The 19,051-nt window shown below is 53.7% G+C and overlaps 1 protein-coding gene across 6 annotated transcripts in view; it reads left to right on the top strand.

Moving 5' to 3' along the window:
* TMEM51 (transmembrane protein 51) overlaps window positions 1-16,620 on the top strand; it is a 47,622-nt gene extending 31,002 nt beyond the window's left edge. For 5 of the 6 annotated variants that reach the window (XM_023635744.2, XM_023635743.2, XM_023635742.2 and 2 more), the window contains exons 2-4: window positions 8,669-8,742; window positions 12,836-13,370; window positions 15,535-16,620. In XM_023635744.2, coding sequence (XP_023491512.1) covers window positions 13,030-13,370; window positions 15,535-15,940 — 747 coding nt within the window. In that variant the 5' untranslated portion in view covers window positions 8,669-8,742; window positions 12,836-13,029 and the 3' untranslated portion in view covers window positions 15,941-16,620. The remainder of the gene's footprint in view (window positions 1-8,668; window positions 8,743-12,835; window positions 13,371-15,534) is intronic. The other variant, XM_023635745.2, reaches the window with a different exon arrangement.
* Window positions 16,621-19,051: the final 2,431 nt, after the last annotated feature.

Below are 19,051 nucleotides of genomic sequence, written 5' to 3'. Positions count from 1 at the left end.
AGCAGGAGAGCGGCCGGCTGCCCTCTGCAGCCCCGAGAGACCGTCTTGCAGTTTCCTCGGGGCCGATGTGTAGACGGGAGGCCACTTCGGGATCACGTGTGGGCCGCTGAGAAAGCACCATGAGTCTTTGTCGGTTCCCGGGGCAGTAACCTGGGGGAGTGGGCTGTGGTGAGTGTGGGCCTGTAATGGCGGGGAATTGGAATGGCATCCTCCCTGGCTGCACCGTGTCTTGGCGCTTACTGTATACACAGCACTACACGCTTACTGTGGTTAAAACTCTCGCTCTTCCACCCTGTGAGGTCATGCTGTCCACGCTCGTCGCCCTGGACGAAGGGGATGTGAGTCCAGCCCTGGCACCGGCTGTGCCTCGACCTCTCTAACTCGGGGTTGAGTGGCACTAGGCTGCTGGGAGCAACAAGGGGGAGGATGCTGGGAAGTGTTGGCAAGCCGTGGAGGTCGGAGGTCATAAGCCGAGGGGGGTCGGCCAAGGGGAGTTCTTGTTTTATTTCCCAATGTGAAAGAGGCGCCAAGCCCCACGAAACAAGCCCCTCCGTGGCCGCTCATCCTCTCCTCTGTCCTGCGGGCTGCCCCGTTCTAACCTCTATTCCAGCTTCATGGTTAAACATCCCAGCATCAATTATTTACAGTATGTCCCAATGAGTATCAGGGTTTCAGGGGACAGAGTGACTCACACAGGGGAAGTTTGTTTTTATGGAGGGGAAATGACACGAAGGAAAACAGGGAATTCTACCTCCTGACCAAGAGACTGAGGTCAGCCTAGGGAGGGCTTCCGGCAGCCAGGGTGTGGGGCGGGGGCTCTCCGTGGAGTGGGGGGCTAGGAGGCAGTGGGTGTTGGGTTGTGCTAGCTCTGGAGTCAGACATAGCTAGTTTGAATCTTTGCTGTGCCATTCGCTGTGTGGCTTTGAGCAGGTATCTTAACTTCTCTGAACTTCAGTTTCCTCATCTGTGAAATGGGGCTTGTTCTAGAAACTTTCTCATTAGGGTTCTTGGGAAATTTAAATGTGATAAGAAAAACTAAATTTAAAATCTAATTATATTGATTAGTAATAGTAAATATTTAAAATAAAATTGACTAAATTTTATAAATAAAATAAAATTAATAATAATGATAGCCAGCCATCGTGGTCTAGTGGTTAAGATTTGGTGGTCTCATTGCCCGCCACGGCCCAGGATTCATTTCCCAGTCAGGGATCCCCACCCACCCCCTGTCTGTTGTCTGTCAGTTGTCAGACTGGCGGCTGCATGTTGCTGTGATGCTGAAAGCTGTTTCACTGGGATTTCAAATACCAGCCGCGTCAGCCATGGGGGACAGGTTTCAGTGGAGCTTCCCGACTAAGACCGTCTAGGAAGAGGGACCTGGCCACACACTTCCTAAAATATTGGCCATGAAAACCCTGTGAATAGCAGCGGAGCTTGTCTGATGTGGCGCCAGAAGGTGGGAGGATGGCACAGGAAGACCAGGCAGGGTTCCTTCCACTGCTCTGCGCAGGGGCGCTAGGAGTCAGGATTGACCTGACGGCACGAACAACGACGACGTCATAAGAGTAACACTAATACATGCACGGAACGCACGCAGCGCAGCGCCAGGCGCTTGGTCAGCGCTCAGGACGTCCACTGCTGTTGCTCCGATTCCAAAATGTAACAGTGGGAAAAAGAACTGGATGTGACAAGTGACTTCCTAAAATCGGAAGCAGGAGGAGACGGGGGCTCGAGAAAGCGGCTCTGGCTAAAAGGCTTCAAGAGGGAATGGCGGGTGGCAGGTGGAGAAGAGGGGATGGGGGCTGGGCGAGGTCAGCTGCATCCAAAGGGGCTCTTGGCAGAACGTTCGGGAACCACTTCGAGGGAGGCAGCAGCGCTGTGGCTGGAAAAGAAACAGTCCAGATATGGGCATGGTAAACTCGCTCCCGCCGCGTCCGCGTCTCCTGAATCGGGGCCTGGCTGCCAGAGGCCTGGGAGCTGGGAGGGCCGGTCTGTCTGTCTGCTCCGCACACCTCTCGTCTGAGTTAAAAACGCTTCCGACCAGGACCGCGTGAAATAAACGCCTGCGTGGTTTTGTCCCGAGGGCGTGGCAGCGAGCTGTGGTTTTGAGCCCCCGGGAGACCGAGCGCCTGTCAATACGGGCGTGAAAAGGCTCCGTTTTATCACAGTTTTCATCCCAGCAAAGGTGGAACAAGTGGAAACCTGGCTCTCTAGCGGAGTCGTGGGTTAAAATGTAAGCCCGGGAGAGGAGGGCCAGGCTGCCCCGCCCCCTCCCCGCTGGCCGCACAGGGAGTGGGTGCAGAATTCACCGAGTGACTGGTGTCACCCGAATCCAGGAACTGTGCCCAGCTAAACCCGCGCCTGGGTGAGTCCGCAGTCCGAGCGCTGGTGGGTGCCGTGGAAAGGTGTGAACGCCCGTGCTGCCTGTGTTCATCTCCTGTGGCTGCGCTAACAAATACCCCAGACTTGGTGGCTAAAACAACTCCGATTTGTTCTCTTACAGTTCTTGAGGTCAGGAGTCCACAGCGAGCTCTTGTGGGCTAAAGTCAACAGGTTGGTGGGGCCGGTTCCTTCCGGAGGCTCCGGGAGCATCCATGTCCTGCCCTTTGCAGCTCTAGGGGCCGCCTGCGTTCTGTGGCTCGCAGCCCCTTCCTCTCATCACTGCGGCCTCTTGCTTCCAACATCCCATCTCCCACTTCCTCCTCTGACCTTTTGCCTCCCTCTCATAAGGGCACTCCTAATTAAATTGGACCCACCTGGGTAATCCCAGCTGATCTCCCTGTCTCAAGATCCTTAACTTAATCAAATGTGAAAAGTCCCTTTTGCCATATAAAGTCACAGCCACAAACTCCAGGGGTTAGGATCTGGGTGTCTTTGGGGACCATTATTCAGCCTGCCCCAGTCTTTTCCCAGATTCTGAGATACACAGGGTGGGGAGTAGCACACAGCCCTGAGCTGGACCCAGGATCCTTCTCTGCCCCCAACTTGAATGGCCTTGAGTTAGTGCCTCACCCTTTCCGGCCTCTCTGAGGATGGATGGTCACGCCCCTGCCCCCTCAGTTCTGTAAACTGACGTGTTTAGAGCAGTTACTCTCTGCCAGGCGCTGGGACAGGCCCTTCAGCACTCGCTCACTGACTTTTCAGCTTTCCTGTCCCTGGACACTGCCCGTCAGCCTCCTGCTTCAGGGCCTCTGTTCTGCGGTTCCCTCTGCCTGGAAGGTCCCTCCCCAGATGGCCACAGGGTTCCCTCCTGTGCCTTCTTCAAATCTTTGCTCAGATCTGACTTTCTTGGTGGCTGTGTCCCCCGACCACCACATTTAATGTCACTTTCCCAGCTCTCCTGGCCACTGTCACCAACAGCACTGTCTTCCTCTAACTTGACATTCTTTAGTAGAATTTTCTCTGTTAGACCGGTTGTCTAGGGCTCTGCAGGGACAAGGCCTTCTGTCTGTCTTGGTCACTCCTCTGTCCCCAGCACTCCGAGCAGGCCCCGGCACGTGTTGCTGCTCAGTTCATATTTTGTTGAGTGAATAATAAACATCTGCTCACTCACGGCTTTGGGTTCACACCACAACAGCCCAGCGGGGGAGATCCCAGTGTCATCGTTCTTACAGTGAGACAGCGGAGGCCGAGGTGAGAATTCACTTCTCCAGGGGACGGTGGCAGCAGAGCCGACACAGGCACGCCGCCTCCGGCCGGGAGCGCCCACCGGGAGGCCCACCACGCCTCGGGCGGGCTGGTACCTGCAAACAGCCTCCGCGGTCCCCGACTCTAGAAGTTCTCCTCTCTGCCCTCCTCTGCTTTTTGCTGCAAAATGCCGCTTTGGGAGGAGGATCCAAGGGCATCAAGTTGGTGTCCAGACAGCCTGCTGCACGAGGACAAATGCCACATCCGGAGGGTGCCCAGGGTCGCACGAGCCTGGCCCGCAGCCAGCACCCTGACCAGGGCCCAAGAAGGAGGATGCACTCCAGCCTCTCCCGCCAGGCCCCCGACCCCCCCGCCTCCCCAGACTCGGGGCTGAGCCTCAGAAGTTGGCGCTCCTGGTCTCGGGAGGGTCGGCTGTGACATCTCGTACTTGCTCCTCGAGCCCAGAGGGTAGCCCCTGGTGGGACCGTGGACCCAGCCCTTCCTAACAGGGATTCTGCCCTGCGCTGGTTTAGTTAATCGAGCTTGGCTGAAAGGCTAGTTTTCCGTGGTCCCGTGGATGAGGAAGGTCTCAACAAGGACACGGTGCACAGGGCCACTCCTCATGAGCTGTGAGACCCCAGGCAAGTTTCTCAACTTGTCTGTGCCTCAGTGTATTCAGTGATAATGTGGACAAAGGTGGGCACGATAGTCCCTCCCTCGTATGGTGGCTGGGCAGAATAAATAAACCAAGCCGTGCGAAGCACTTAGCGTGCGCCCGGCACACAGTCAGCATCCAGGAAATAGGAGCAGATGTTTCTGGGGCTGGCGGGTGCGAGGGCTGGCGGGTGGGAGGCAGGTGGGGTGGTCAGCGCCTGTGCTCAACTTTGCTCGCCAGAGTGGAAGGCCACTGGGGGCTCAGCCCAGAGCCTGGAGAAGGATCGAGGTCTGAACTCTTAGAAGGTGACGGGAGCTCTGGCTGCTGATCCCACGGGCCCCAGACTATCCTGGCGGAGAGACACACGGAGACGCCACATTTCCCGGGAAACACGGAATGTGGCTGGAGCCCCCAAGAGCGGGTCCCCGGTGCCAGCCTTGCAAATAGGGTCACACACCAGCCGCTTGCTTAGAGAAAGACACCACGTCAAGAAAAGATGCCTGGTTTGTTCACTTGCTTCTTCTGTTTACGTCCTGGAGTCTTCAGAATGAGTTTGTCTTCCTTCATTTCGCCACCGCCTAAGTGGGTTAGCAAGGAGACGGGAGATGTCAGGTCTCATAAAATTCACTCGTGTCTTACGCTGGGGTCGGGGAAGCTGCCTCCCTTCTCTGGCGGGTGTCCTCTCTCCCGGCGCTCTGTGACGTCTCAGGCGGAAGCTTTGCCTGGAGTACCCTAGTCTCCTCCTACCCACGGACTCTGCCCAGGACATTTCCAGACACCGTGAGCTGCTGCTTCCTCTTCCTTCTCCCAGCCCCCCTCACATCAAATTCGTGCCTCTTTCTGCAGGCTCTTTCTGCATGCCCCGTTTTAGCAGAAGTGCTTCGTAGTTAAAAGCATGAGTTTTAGGATCAGACATACTTTCTCCTTGCCTTGTGCTAGCTGTGTGACCTTAGACAAGTTACTGTGCCTCTCTGAACCTCAGTGTCCTTATCTATAAAATAGAACTAATGGCATTTAAGTGACTCTGCATGGAAGTTGCTCCGCAGAGGGCATGGCGGAGCTGGCATCCCACACACGTTCCTCTTACCTGACGGTGACTTCCCCGCTTCGAGGACCAGTTGCCTGCCTTCCTGCTGGACTGTGAGAGTCTGTGTCACACGCTGGGGCCCCCAGAGCCCTGGGCACACAGTTGGGAGGCAGGAATTGTTGGGATCAAATTCTTTAAAAAGCCGTTTTAGAAGAAATGCATCCCTGTGAAATGCATCTCGTGCTCTTGTCAGGAACGATCTCCTGGGTAAACCGTGCGTCGCTCATTTCTGGCCTGTGCGTCCTGCCCAGGGAGGGCCCCGCGGGACTCCGCCTCGTGGGTGCGGGTGAGACACAAGGGACCAGAGGTGGACTTCACAGTCAGCTAGATTCGATTATGAATATTGACTCTGCTGCTTACAGCTGTGTGACCTGGGGCAAGTTACTTAACCTCTCTGAGACTGAGATAGTGAGGCTAACTTCCTTGAAGGGGGAGGATTGGATGCGTTTGGAAAGGGTACCTGTCATGGTCTAGGCGGCTGCTGATTTCATCCTTGCTACTCCTGGTGACTCTCTCCCTGCTCCTGCTGTTACCGTTCCTCCGCCTTGCAGGTGACTTACCCTCCTTTCTGTCCCTTTTCCTGTCAGCCCTCTCCCGGTTGGGCAGCCCCCCTTCCCTCTGCTCTGCTTTTACGACTCATTTGCACAGTGCCATTCATGCTTCCCGAGTGCACAATCCACACCAGCCTGTTCTGAAAGAACAGGAACCTGATACCCTTTGACCTTCGCTCTGGGGGAGGGGGCCTCAGACTCCCGAGGGGGACAGGAGGGGCCTCAGCGAGGGCTCAGAGCCTTTCTTCCCGGCCCCGCCCCCTCCCCTCGGCCTGGGACGGGAGCTTGGGGACAAAAGGGCCTGTGGCCTGAAACTTGGCCGAGGGAGCCCCGCTGAATTCCTCCTTTGTGACGGGAACGGTGCATGGCCCGGCCCTGCGCAGGGAGCCCGGGTCCCTTTCCCAGTTACGCGGCTCGGCAGGAGGAGGTGGGGTGCAGGGAGGATGGTCAAGGGGCCTCCTTGTGCGGGGGCCGGTCGGTGCTGCCAGACACCCCTGAGGGCCACATCTCCTCCCGCGGAAGCCGCTGGGCTGGATGCTTCTGGAACGGTGCCACGGAGAACCCAGGAGCCGCGTGAGGGTCTCCCTCAGACCCCTGGCTTCCGACCTGTGTCCCGCTGACTGTCTGGGATCCCGCAGGAAGCGGGCAAGGGACGGCTGGACCGCCGACGCAGGGAGCCCGTCGCTGTTTCAGCCGGAGCAGCGCTGTGTTCTGTGGTTGGATCTCACTTAAATTGTCATCTTTATATTAGAGTCAGAAAGACGCCAGTCCAGGCGTGGTGGGCAGGTCTCAGCGGGCGGAGCCCGCCGATGTCCAGGGCTGTGACCACCTTCCCACCCTGGACACAGCCCCCTCCCCACTGCCCTGCGCCTGCCCCCAGGGGGTCCCTGCTGGCTCTGGTGGCCAGGGATGTGCGTGGGAGCAGAGACAGCAGCTCCCAGGCTGTGGGAACAAGGCTCGGGGCTCTCACGGCCTGCGACTTCTCCCCGGGAGACCAGGGGAGGGCCGGCACCTCGAACCCCCCCGGGGAATACCGATCGAGTCGGAATGGAAATCACATTTCGTCTGGGCCCCTTTCCCATGCTGCTGGCAGGTCGTCCGCACACAGATCCAAGATTCAGGTTCCAGGGAGTCCTGAAAGTGAGCTCTGTCTAGTCCTCTCCCCTCGGTGCCAGCCTCGAACTGGGAAGTCCCCCCCTTGACACGGGGCACCAGTGAAACTTTTAAACTTGCCAGATAGTCATGCCTTCATTCTACAAATGGTTATTGTGCACCTGTTAGGTTCCCAACGCACCCAGCTGGGTGGTGGGCATCCAGAGATGGACAGGGCAGACGACAGCTTTCCTTCGGGGAGGGGACACGCCAATGGGGGAGACGGAGCCAACACGAAAACAAAACAAGACTGTCATACATTATGAGGTGATATCATCCATCCTTGGGAAGGAAGGTCGTCATGGAATGAAGCGTGGGCTTGAGAGGAGCTGGGTGAGGGAGGGGGCATTTTATATAGAGCGGCCAGGGAAATGCTTGCTGAGGAGGTGGCATTTGAGCTGAGAGACAGAAGTAATAAAGGACTAGCCAAACAAAAGAGACAGATGGAAGAGTGTTTCAGGCAGCCGGAACAGCAAGTGCAAAGGCCCTGTGGCAGGAAGTGTTTGGTGTGACTGAGAAACAGAATGGAAGCCACTGAGGGTCGGTGAGCCAAGAGATAAGATAGGAGTGAGGCAGGAGCCCATCAAATCGGGTGGGATTTGAAGGCCACAGCAAAGGAGTTTGGATTTTGTGCTAAGAGTGGTGGACAGACATTGATGGCTTTTGGAAATACCTATTGCAAAATATTTCAGCCAATCAAAAGAGTATCTAGAAGATATATGCAAAGTGTGAGGAATAATATAATAAGTAAACACCCCTGCACCCTTCACTTTACCCCTCCCCAGCACCATTTCTCACTCCTCTGGGGAGGTAGCTATTATCCTGAATTGTAGTTCTATAATCTTTGCATTGCTTCCTAATATTACCAAAATAGAGCCAGATACAACTTGGTTTTGCCTGGTTCTGAACTTCATATAAATGGAATCCTGCTGTGTGTTCTGCAATTTGCTTTCTGCTCTGCATCCCGTGTGTCAGACTGGTCCATGCTGGTGCCTATGGCCGCAGGTGACTCATTTTCACTGCTGCGTAGTACTCCACTGGGTGACACCATCATGGCTTAACTTTTCTCTTGGGACGTGACACCACTCGCTTTTCTAATGTTGAACCAATTCCACATTCTTGGCATAGACCCAACTTGATTGTGATGTATTATCTTTTTAAAAACAGACAAACATTGTTGGGTTCCATTTGCTCGTGTTTTGTTTAGGACTTTTGCTCCGTGCTGGAGGATCAGATTGGCCTGGCATTTTCCTTCCTGGCCTTGTCCTTTTTTGGTTTGGGTATCAAGGTTGTAGAGGCCTCATAAGTGACTGGGTCTTGTCTCCTCCTCTTTCATCCCCCGGAGCACTTGTGTACGAAGGATAAACCATGGACGGACTTGGTAAATGTCGCTCCCACGTGGTCATCCTTGCGCAGCCCCCCCTTTTCTGGTACAGAATTGTGGCTTCTTTTGGTACAGCTCGTCTACCCTGCCCCAACCTGTGCCCTCCCCCCAAAAAAACAGAAAACACATCCCTCCCAGCTACCCCGCCACGAGCCCCTCAAATTGACATGCTCCCAGCTTACTTAGAAAGCGGTATTTCTGGTTTTTTGCAGGTAGATCCTGAACTCTAGATTGTACCATGAAGGGTCATTTCCGGGCTGCCCTGAGCTGTGCCAGGTGACAACAGGTGGGTGCCTCTCTTAACGGGCTAACAATTTTTCCTGAAAACCCAGATATAGGGTTATTCACTATCCTCAGGGCCACCTTGCACAGGAGCGCGATGGGGCCAACTCCAGGGTCCAGAGCTGGGTCTGGCTGACTGGGACCCCGGGCTGCCCAGCAAAGCTGCTCTGTCTGTTTCAGGAACTCGCTGGAAAGTACGTGATCCAAATCCTCCCCAGGCACAAAATTAGCTTCTTTCCCTATTTTTGAAAAGGAAAGAACATCACACTAAATATAACATGGGTCAGCAAGCCAAAAACAAGACACACCAGCCACCAGCTGCACCTCCGGGGGCTGGGTTTCCACACCCCGGAGAACCGTCGAGATCCTGGGCTCCGGAGGGAGGGTGAGTCGGGGAACAATTTTAAGCTACCGCTGGACATGGAACCCCGCCGTGAACCCAAAACCCGAAACCCTTTCTTTCATGTTCTTACTCTAAAAGGGCCACATGCACAGATCTGGGTTTTCCAATTCTTCTTCTCCAGTAAGAAAAAGAAAATAAAGATCATTCTAATCCCATTGCACAGAGAAAATAACCGTATACATCATGGCATGTATAGTTTGAGTGTTTTGAAATTTAGTACAATACATTAAATGATGTCTCTCAACCTTTTTTCCCCACTACTGTCCCCTAAGGAGTCTTTTTAGACGTCTTTTTGTAATGCTCCCCTCCCCCACCCCATGAAGGTGTCATCCCATAGGTAGATGGCGTGTCCGTTTGTGTTCTGCAGAGGGCCACAGACCACTGTAACATCTAAGATGATTTCACACTATCCCCAACAACCAATTTTTTCCCCCATGTTGGGGCTCTCAGCCCATTGAGAATGCAGGCTTTAAATAATATCAAATAACAAACCTTTCTATAAAACCTTAGAGTGTGCAGGTCACATACTGTTCTAGGTGCTTTATCCACGTTTGTTTACTTATCATAAATCCCCTATGAGGTGAGTACTAGAGAGCTTTCATCTCCATTTTACAGTTGTGGGAACTAAGGCACAGAGAGGTTAAGTAACTTGCCCAAGGTCACACAGCTGGGAAAGTACAGAGTGAGGATCTGAGCCCAGGCAGCCTGGCTCCAAAGTTCACGCTTAACCACCAAGCTGTGTTGCCCTCCAACAACACCTTCTGATTATAAAACATTCAAAATTCAGAAATCGAGTAAAGGACATACTTGCCAAGCCCCCTCCATCCCCGGAAGCATCATTGGTACAAGTTTGGAATGTGCCCCTCGTCTGGGAATTTTACGTACATGTTTGTGAAATGTATGAAAATGTATTGTCTCTTTTTTATTTTAACGTAAGTAGGATCATTTTCTCTGTATATTCATATATACATATCTGTGTATAGAATTTTTTTTCCTGTTTTTTCTCCCCAAATCCCCCCAGTACATAGTTGTATATTTTAGTTGTGAGTCCTTCTAGTTGTGGCATGTGGGACGCCGCCTCAACGTGGCCTGACAAGCGGTGCCATGTCCACGCCCAGGATCCGAACTGGCAAAACCCTGGGCCGCCGAAGCAGAGCGCATGACCTCAACCACACGGCCACGGGGCCGGCCCCTACAATTTTTAAAAATAGAATTACACTGAACATACTGTTTTTTTAACCTTGTTGTTTGACTTTAAAATATATCACTAGCAGCTTTAAGACCATAAGTTAACAAGTGCAGGTACCATATTTTATTTAACCAGATCCAGATTATTGGCTATTTAAGGAGTTTCTAATCCCTCACCTCTATAAAGCGATGATGAATTTCTTTGCCTTGCATTTAGTTCTTAGAAACTGGAATTGCAAAGCTAAAAGGTGTAAACGTTTTTGAAACTGTTGATCCATAAATGCCAAAATCTGCCACCCAGAAGAATTGCATGCAATTGCCCATCCCAATACCCTCAGGTATTATTGCCTGTTTTCAATCAGTGGCAATTTAACTGGCCAAAAACGTGTGAATCCTGACATTCTCATCTCTGCCCGTGACTCTCTTCTGGGCCCTGTTTTGCTCACTGTCAGCGAAGCTTGAGCTGAGAGTTAAGGAGACGGGGAGGGGGGGAGGTTGAAGTGGCCCCAAACACTGGTGTAATAAATGCACCATCAGCTTCCCAGCCACAAGGTCTACCTGTCGGGTCCTTAGCCGGCGCCCCATGGTGGCTTTTTCATCTCTCCTGCTTCCAGCGCCAGCCTCGGCCTGCACCTCTCCACCACTGAGCCCTCGCCTCTGGCCTCGTCTCAGATCCGTTTGGCAGGCCGAGGCCTTCCCAGGGCTGCAGTCCCCTCGTCCTTCCCTTTGCTGGCCGTGAGCGAGAGTGTGAGGAACAGATACCCTTGTGTGTCAGTGTGTCCGTAGGTACGGCAGGCGCTTCCCAGCTGGTCCCACAGCAGCCGTCTGCCGCAGGCTCCCCGTTCAGTGCCCTGCGTGCATGCACATACGTGTTCACAGCCAGTACACAGGCATGGGAGTGCACGTTTGTGCACATATGCGCGCGCGCGCGCACACACACACACACACAGTGCAGCACAGTCAGGGGGCAGACCCTGTTCTGTGAAGTGGGACTTCTCTCTCGCAGACGCTTCCTGTACAGCCCCAAGCCCGAGTTAGGAGACCCGGCTGCCTACCTCCGCCGTCCCTGTACTTTCTCTTATGTCGTCGTTACTCCTTGCAGACTGCCTTCCTGCCAGCCCGGAAGCCCCACTCCCCCTTAATTTGCTCCCACTGTTTCTCGGTGCCTGACGCTGCTCAGCAGATGCACAGAAATATTTGTTGAATGAAAAAAAGAAGGAACAGACTTCAAGCTGACAGAGGATGTTATCCCCAATATTTTTAGAGTATTTTTCAACAAAGTGGCCAGTTTCCGATTGAGCCCGTTGTTTGATGAGAAAATGCCTCTGCAGCGTCGGGTTTCAAGTGGGCTAGTTAGCCGGCCTTCTGGAAAGATCGGAAAGAATGCAGAATTGAAAACAGGGCCGTGCCCATCGAAACATCTGTCAAGCTTTACTGTTCCGCCAAGGCTGCTGTGGCAGGGTTAACACTGAGGAGCAGTCAGCCAGGAGCTTGCTCGCTGGTCTTCTGGCCCCTGAGTGCTCTAAGCTAAACCCTTCTGGGGACGTGGGTGTCTGGATCACTCTGCAAGCCGACAGATGGTTATGGGCCCCCAGGATGGCTCACTGCTCCCTTTAGCCCACAGCCTCTGAGCTGCTTCACGGGAGGAGCCTTTCTCGGCCGGCTGGGCATAACGGCTAAGATGAGGAATGTGTGGGCTTCTGCCCCTTTAAGGAAAGCAAAACTCCACGTGGCTGAAGACAAGCCTCTCTTCCCGGTGGCTTCATGTGGCCTCTGCTCATTTCATTTTTGAGTCCCTGCGATGCCCCAGGAGCAGAGATGAAGCAGACGTGGCCCCGGGGAGAGAGGGACTTGCCGTGGTAGTTGCTGGGGGCTGGTGGGAGTGCACGGAAGGGGCAGCTGAGCAGGGGCCATCAGGGAACCGCAGAAATGCCAGGGGATGTCGAAGAAGGGCCAGGTGAGAGGTGAGTGGGAGAGGTATGGCCAGGTTGCGTTAGCCACGAACGTGAGTCTAAGGAGCCTGGATTTTCTCCTGCAGGAAACAGGGAGCCATTGAGGGTGGTGACCAGGCGGCAGTAGGCTGTCTGGACTGGGACGTGTCATTGACCCATGCCTGTTACCCAGGCAATTCTGGAACAACTGTTGACCACGGCTCCTGCATGCTGTCGTTCCCTCTCTTGGCTGTACCCCGTGAGAGTCGAGATTTTACTGCATTTCATTAAATGCCACAAAATGCTTTAATGACCTGGAGCCCTGACCTCTCAGGCCTCCTGCAGGGAAAGATCCGGCTTTTCCTTTTCGGGTAGGGGCAGGCGGGCCGGCCTTCCTTCTGCAGCTCACAGGAGCACCAGCACGTAAGGCATCTGGAATGCATCAGAGGCGAGGCCCAGCGGAGCCCGTGGCTCAGTCCTGCTTCTTAACTCCTCCAGGAGCACAGCCACTGTGTTCCCAGCAGCGTCTCCAGTCGGAACTGATTTTCTCTCTCCTCTTTCTGCTTGCCTTCCAGACCCCCCGGCCACCGCTGTCCACACGGGACGCCTCGAATTTGCTGGAAGCCATCCCTCAAGAGTGTGGCTGCTGTTTTCCTAGTGCGGCGCTGAGGACTTTGTTCAGTGCACTCAAGGGGGTTTTGTTGCTGCTGCTGCTTTTTATTTATTTATTTTCTTCCTTTGAACTGGGCTGTGCCCTGTTTTCGCTGGCATGATGGCGCAGTCCAAGGCCAACGGCTCACACTACGCGCTGACCGCCATCGGCCTGGGGATGCTGGTCCTCGGGGTCATCATGGCCATGTGGAACCTGGTGCCCGGGTTCAGTGCGGCCGAAAAGCCGACAGCTCAGGGGAACAAGACCGAGATAGGCAGTGGCATTCTCAAGAGCAAGACCTTCTCCGTGGCCTATGTGCTGGTCGGCGCTGGGGTGGCCCTGCTGCTGCTCTCCATCTGCCTGAGCATCCGGGACAAGAGGAAACAGCGGCAAGGCGAGGAGATGGCGCACATCCAGCACCAGCAGGGGGCCGAGCCTCGTGCCCAGGAGGAAGACAGGTGAGGACTGGCTGCCTCGCCCCAGATGGGGGATGGGCACATGCACACACACACACGGGTGGGGCTCAGCAATGAGAATTCTTTAGTCCAGAGGTCTTACCTTCCCACTTTCTCCCATTCAGGCTCCGTAGAACAGCTTATCGTTTTACCAATAGCTTTAAACCTCTATCCCAGAGTTTCCCAAATAATGCGATATGAATAGACTACGGGTGTACCGAGATTTTGACATCCCCAGGGAAGCTGCGTGGGGCCTGGGGTGGCCAGAGCTCCTAGACTGGCTGCTTGCCCGTTCACCCCAGCGCTTAGAGTGGAAAAGGTTGCGAAGCAGTGTTCTATTTAACCAAAAATAAATTTAAAAGATAAGTGATAAATCAGGGAACATATGATAAAGGTTGACATCCCTCTGATTGAAAGAGCCCTCACAAATGAGTGTGGAAGATGAACACACCAGCAGGAAAGTGGACAAATGAGCAAGCATTTCGTGGATGTTCAGACAGTAGATGTTCAACCTCATTAGTCACAAAGTGCAGACAAAAAGAAGGCGTCATTATTCTCTGCCCATTGTCCTGGCGGAGAGAGACAGCCTGGGTGTTAGAGGCTGTAGGGAGCGGGTTGCTGATGAGAGTGCTGACTGACATAAGCTTTCTGAAGGAGTTTCCCATCAGGAGGCGGGATTGAAGATGCTGTTCCTAAGAGTTTGTTCCCGGGAGACAGTCACACAAGTGCAAAGGAGTTTATACCCATGTGCTCATCAGGGCCTTGCTTAGCACAGCAAAAACTGAGCAACAACCTAAATATCCATCCTTTGAGCTAAATTATTACACACCCATTCAATGGCGTTCTGCACACCGTTGTTGATCTCTCTGTGCTGATGGGGGACCCTGTCTACCAGGCTGAGAAAAGCAGGTCATAACGCAGCATCTCTGGGCACGTCTTCATCACGTCCAGTGGCGGCTGTGGGGTCAGAGACGGCTCTGGAAAGGGCACAGCAGGATGTTAACAGGGTTATCTCTGGGGGCGGGGGTTCAGGATGTTTTTATTTTCTTCATTAGGTTTTTCTGTGATGTTTGAATTTGCTACAAGTATGTCTTATCTTTATAGCGGGAAGGGAGTTCTTTTTATTTTGGAAAAATTAAACCCATTTTCTAATAATAGATAATGTATGCCTATTCTAGAAAACTTAGGAAATATAGAAAAGAACAGAGAAGGAAAATCCTCCCCTTAACTCCTCAGCCGGCCATGAGCACACACGAGTTCTTCCTAAAGGAGATGAGAGGGAAGCCGGTTTCTAACAGGGGGCTTTCTGGTGTTGGCCATTGTTACCCCACAGGTTCAAGGGCAGCATCCTGGAAAATGGCTGTTGGCCTGACTCCCTATAAATGTGCCAACAACGCCCTGACTTTTCAGTTTTCTCTTTCAACAGTCAAATGAGAGTAAGGCAGAGGACCTGACCTGACCTTTGAGTCTTACGATGAAATTAGAAGATAAAATTACAGAATAATTTGAAATACACATAAATTTTATATTCCGATATTCCTTCTCTACCTGGGGGCAAACATTTTGCTTCAAACCGGCAGCTATTTCATGCAGGTGTCTGTTGCCTTTGGCCAAAGGACCCAGCTGGGCATCGGAATAGCCTACCCAGCATGTTGTTCAGTATGAGGCATAAAGGTGGGGTGGGGGGGCGGTTAACACGCAGAGAATCCAGTGTAGTAATTGAGAGTGTGGCCTTCACTTCCTGCCCTTCCACTTCCTAAAGGTGTGACCAAGTCACATAACCTCGATGTATGTTTCCCCATCTGTAAAATGGGTATAATAGTACCTAACTCCTAGTGTTGTTAGGAAGGTGGACTTGGTTCATGTGTGCTGAAGTACTTGGAACAGTGCCTGCCTCATAGCAGACAGTGGAAGCGTTAGCTTTGTTACATCTAGGACCCATGTGTCGTTCACAGGGCAGGTGTCTGTGGACCCAGTGCCGGTGCAGGATTTGGAGTCCATCTGTTTGTGATTTTCAGTGACCTGAGCGCAGGCTCACACGCTCCGTATTCACACTGTGTTCACTCTCCCTGTTCACGCTCCCTGTGTTCACACTCTCCATGCTCACACTCTCTGTGTTCACACTCTCCGTGTTCACACTCTCTATGCCGTGTCTGTTGTCTTATAGCCAGGAGGAGGAGGAGGTCTCCTCGAGGTACTACGTCCCCAGTTACGAGGAAGTGATGAACACAAACTACTCGCAGGCGAGGGAGCAGGACCAGAACCAGAGGATGAGCATCTCTCTCCCCTCCTATGAGTCCTTGACGGGCCTCGATGAGACGACCCCCACGACCACCAGGGCCGACGTGGAGGCCAGCCCGGGGAACCCCCCCGACAGGCAGAACTCCAAGTTGGCCAAACGCCTGAAGCCACTGAAAGTTCGAAGGATTAAATCTGAGAAGCTTCACCTCAAAGACTTTAGGATCAATCTCCCGGACAAAAACGTCCCTCCTCCCTCCATCGAGCCTTTGACCCCCCCGCCACACTATGATGAAGTCCAGGAGAAGGCCCCCGACGCCCGGCCGCCTGACTGACGGCGCCTCTCAGGTGTCTTCCCTCCTGCCACTCACCCTCCGCACCCACAGACCCCCAGTGAAGCCACTTCAGCTGCAGATGAGGAGCGGAGGGGCCAGATGCCTCCTTAGCAATTTGGATGGTGGGGGGTTCTGTGAATTGGGAGAGACTGTGACGTCTGCGGAACCTCATGTAGCAGGCACGTCAGACAGAGATGCTGCCTTGGCTCTCCTGATGTTGCGGGGCCATCGAGGGGTGACCCAGGCATCTTCCCCCTTGTTTTCCTTCAACTCTGAATTGTCGGCCACAGCACTCCTCTTTCCGGTTAGGAAAGGATAGCCAGCAACTGGTTAGATTGTGGTTTTGTCCTGCCTCCGCTTTCTTCACTGGAGTCCTGAACTGTGGGTGGGGGATATGACTCAGCTTTGGAGAAAGGACACGGGGCCGTTTTGTGAAGGAAGAGAATCAAGAGGCTGCATGATTATGTGGGGCGAGGCCCAGGTGGGTCTCTCGGAGCCCCTGATCCGCCGGGTTGTTGAGGGCCCCAGGCCTGAGGATGCATAAGGTCGTAGTCTTATCTGGTACTCTCTCCTCGTCTCTCCTGTGTAATAGCAAGAAAGGACAGCTGTGTGGGATGTTGTGTTCCTTCTAAAATGCCATGCAGCCGAGCTTTTTATAATAAAATATTTTATATGTAGGATGTCTGGGTGCTGATTACTTTAGCAGCTGTTCCAATGCTGACTTGCTTAGGGACAATAATAAGAAGAATAGCTAATATCTACCAAACACTTAGTAGATGCCCGGTGCTGTACAAAGGCATTCATGTATGTTGTCCCATCTCGTCTGGGTCCGGGTATTACCGCCATTTTGTAGGTTAGCTCGTGGAGGCTCAGGTCAAGTAAAGCACCCCATGTCACACCGCTAGGAAGTGGCAGAGCTGGGATTTGAACCCAGGCCATCTGGCTCCAGGGCCTGAGTGCTTAATCGCTCTACTGCACAACTCAGTGGGAAGAGCTTTTTCAGGCTTCGAATAAGGACCTGTGCTCCCCAAGAGCTGAGGCTGTCCCTGTCGACCCACATGCCCGACAGAAAGTTCTGGTTGTTTAGACAGCAGCTGTCTACCTGTCTAAACATCCTTCTGACATCTTCTCTCCCAAGAGCTGGCCCAGGAGGGAGCGGACGGGCTGTATGATCATGGAGGGGGTGGGGGTGTCCGCATGCAGAGGGCAGAGTGCCCACCTTTGGGGCCCAGGAGAGCAGAGCAGTTCCACTAACGAGAATGCCTGGGGGGAATTACAGACTGCTGAGCCTGGGGTGGAGGAGGGGGGCGGAGACGGGGGGGGGGGGGGGGGGGTGGAGCGGGGGTGGGGCCCAGAGATGTCTGGGGTCAGGTCTGGACCGTGGAGGGGGAGTCTGGGAAGACAGACCAGAATGGAAAAGCGCCTTCCTGGAAGTGGTGAGCGTGGAGTGGGCCTGCAGGGCATCTGCGTGCTTGGAGCTGGGTAGGAGAGTAAATTCCTGAGCCCAGATGTTTCCTAAAAGCTCCCGTGGGAGGAAGGGGCGGCCTTTGGGGAGTGAATCACCTTCTTATCTTGGGATCGGCAGCAGGGCCTCAATTCCAACCTTTCCCTTTCCTCATGCAAATCTCTCTCTAAAAAAGGGAGCTGCAAGGATCTGCTTCGTGGCCTGGGACACCCGGGGGCCTGGCCTGCTCCCAGCCCACTTCTGAGCCAGCTGTGGCTCCCCGTGTATCTCTGGGCCGGACTTGTGCTTCAGTTACTCTTTATGCTTCCACCTCACGTGAGGACAGACAGGAGGAAGGAGAAAAGGGGAACAGTGAGCTTCCAAAGGAGCTGAAAAGCGACTTTCTGCAGGGCTCTCAATCTCGTCCACATGTCAGGGCGTCTGCCCAGCCTAGACCTTCCCTGGGAGAGAAAGGGGTTTGGGGCTCGTAGGGGGCTGAATGTGGCCCCCTCTACATATCAGGCCCTAGTCCCTGCACCTGAGAATGTTACCTTATATGGTAAAGTTTCTGTGGGTGTGATTAAATTAAGGGTTTCGAGAGGGATTGTCCAGATGAGCCCTACAAGCCATTCACAGGTGCGTTCACAGGTGAGAGCCGGGGCAGATCACGTGCAGAGAAGATGAGGTGGCATGTGACCTCGGGGCAGAGCTAGAGGGATGCAGCCACAAGTCAGGCCCCGCCTGGAGCCCCCAGAAGCTGGAAGAGTCGAGGACAAATTCTTGCCCAGGGCGTCCGAGGGGGCCCAGCCCTGCTGACACCTTGCCTTTGGCCCAGTAGAAGCTTATCCTGAATTTCCGGCCTCCAGAACCGGGAGAGAGTGAGTTCCTGTTGTTTCAGGCGACCAGGTGTGTGGGAAACTGGTGTAGAGGCCTCAGGAAACCAGCACAGGGCTCAACCTTCACCCAGGTAGAGATCAGCCTGCCTTCAACCAGAATGCTGCAACTTTTCCTACAGGCAGGAGGGCTGCGGCCGTTCCCACTGAGACCCTGTCTGTTTCGTATGTGTGGAAAGGATCAAGTAGAAAATTATTCATATAACTCAGAGAATATATCATGGATATTTAGCATGTAAAACGGAGCGTGGGTTCACTTCCATCAAAGAGGAAGGCAGAGAATGTCAGCTGGGAATGCCAGAGTCCTATAAAAAAGCTAAAAAGGTAAAAATCGGAGGAAAGACTCCAGCCTGTCCTTTCCTCTCCATCACGTTTTTGTTCTTAAGGTAAAATGTAAAGGGACAGAGATGGGGGAGAAAATTGAAGAAGCCACCCCCCTTTTCTTAGGCCCTAAATGGCCCCAGGGCTATGAAGGAGCAGAGAAAATTCCCGCCTAGAACCCCCACCCCACCCAAAGGGAGGACTCTCAGGAGCCACACTGGTGTCATGTGACCTCCACCCCCTCAGGTCACAGCTGATTGGATCTGGTACCTGTCCATCTGACCCAGGAGAACCAATCAGAAGCTGAGCTGGGCTGGGCATGTCTCTCCCAGGAAGTGACCCTGAAATGGATGGAGAGGCTCCTGGACGATGTGGTTTCAGGGATTGGGGGCCATTTGGGGGCCCTGATGCTGGGCCACAGGTGAGTGCAGCCGGGGACGTTGCTCTGCAGAG

Source organism: Equus caballus, chromosome 2 (genome assembly GCF_041296265.1).
Source record: "Equus caballus isolate H_3958 breed thoroughbred chromosome 2, TB-T2T, whole genome shotgun sequence".
Classification (NCBI taxonomy): domain Eukaryota; kingdom Metazoa; phylum Chordata; class Mammalia; order Perissodactyla; family Equidae; genus Equus; species Equus caballus.
The sequence above is the reverse complement of the archived record's forward strand: the minus strand, read 5'-3'. Positions and strand labels throughout refer to the sequence as shown.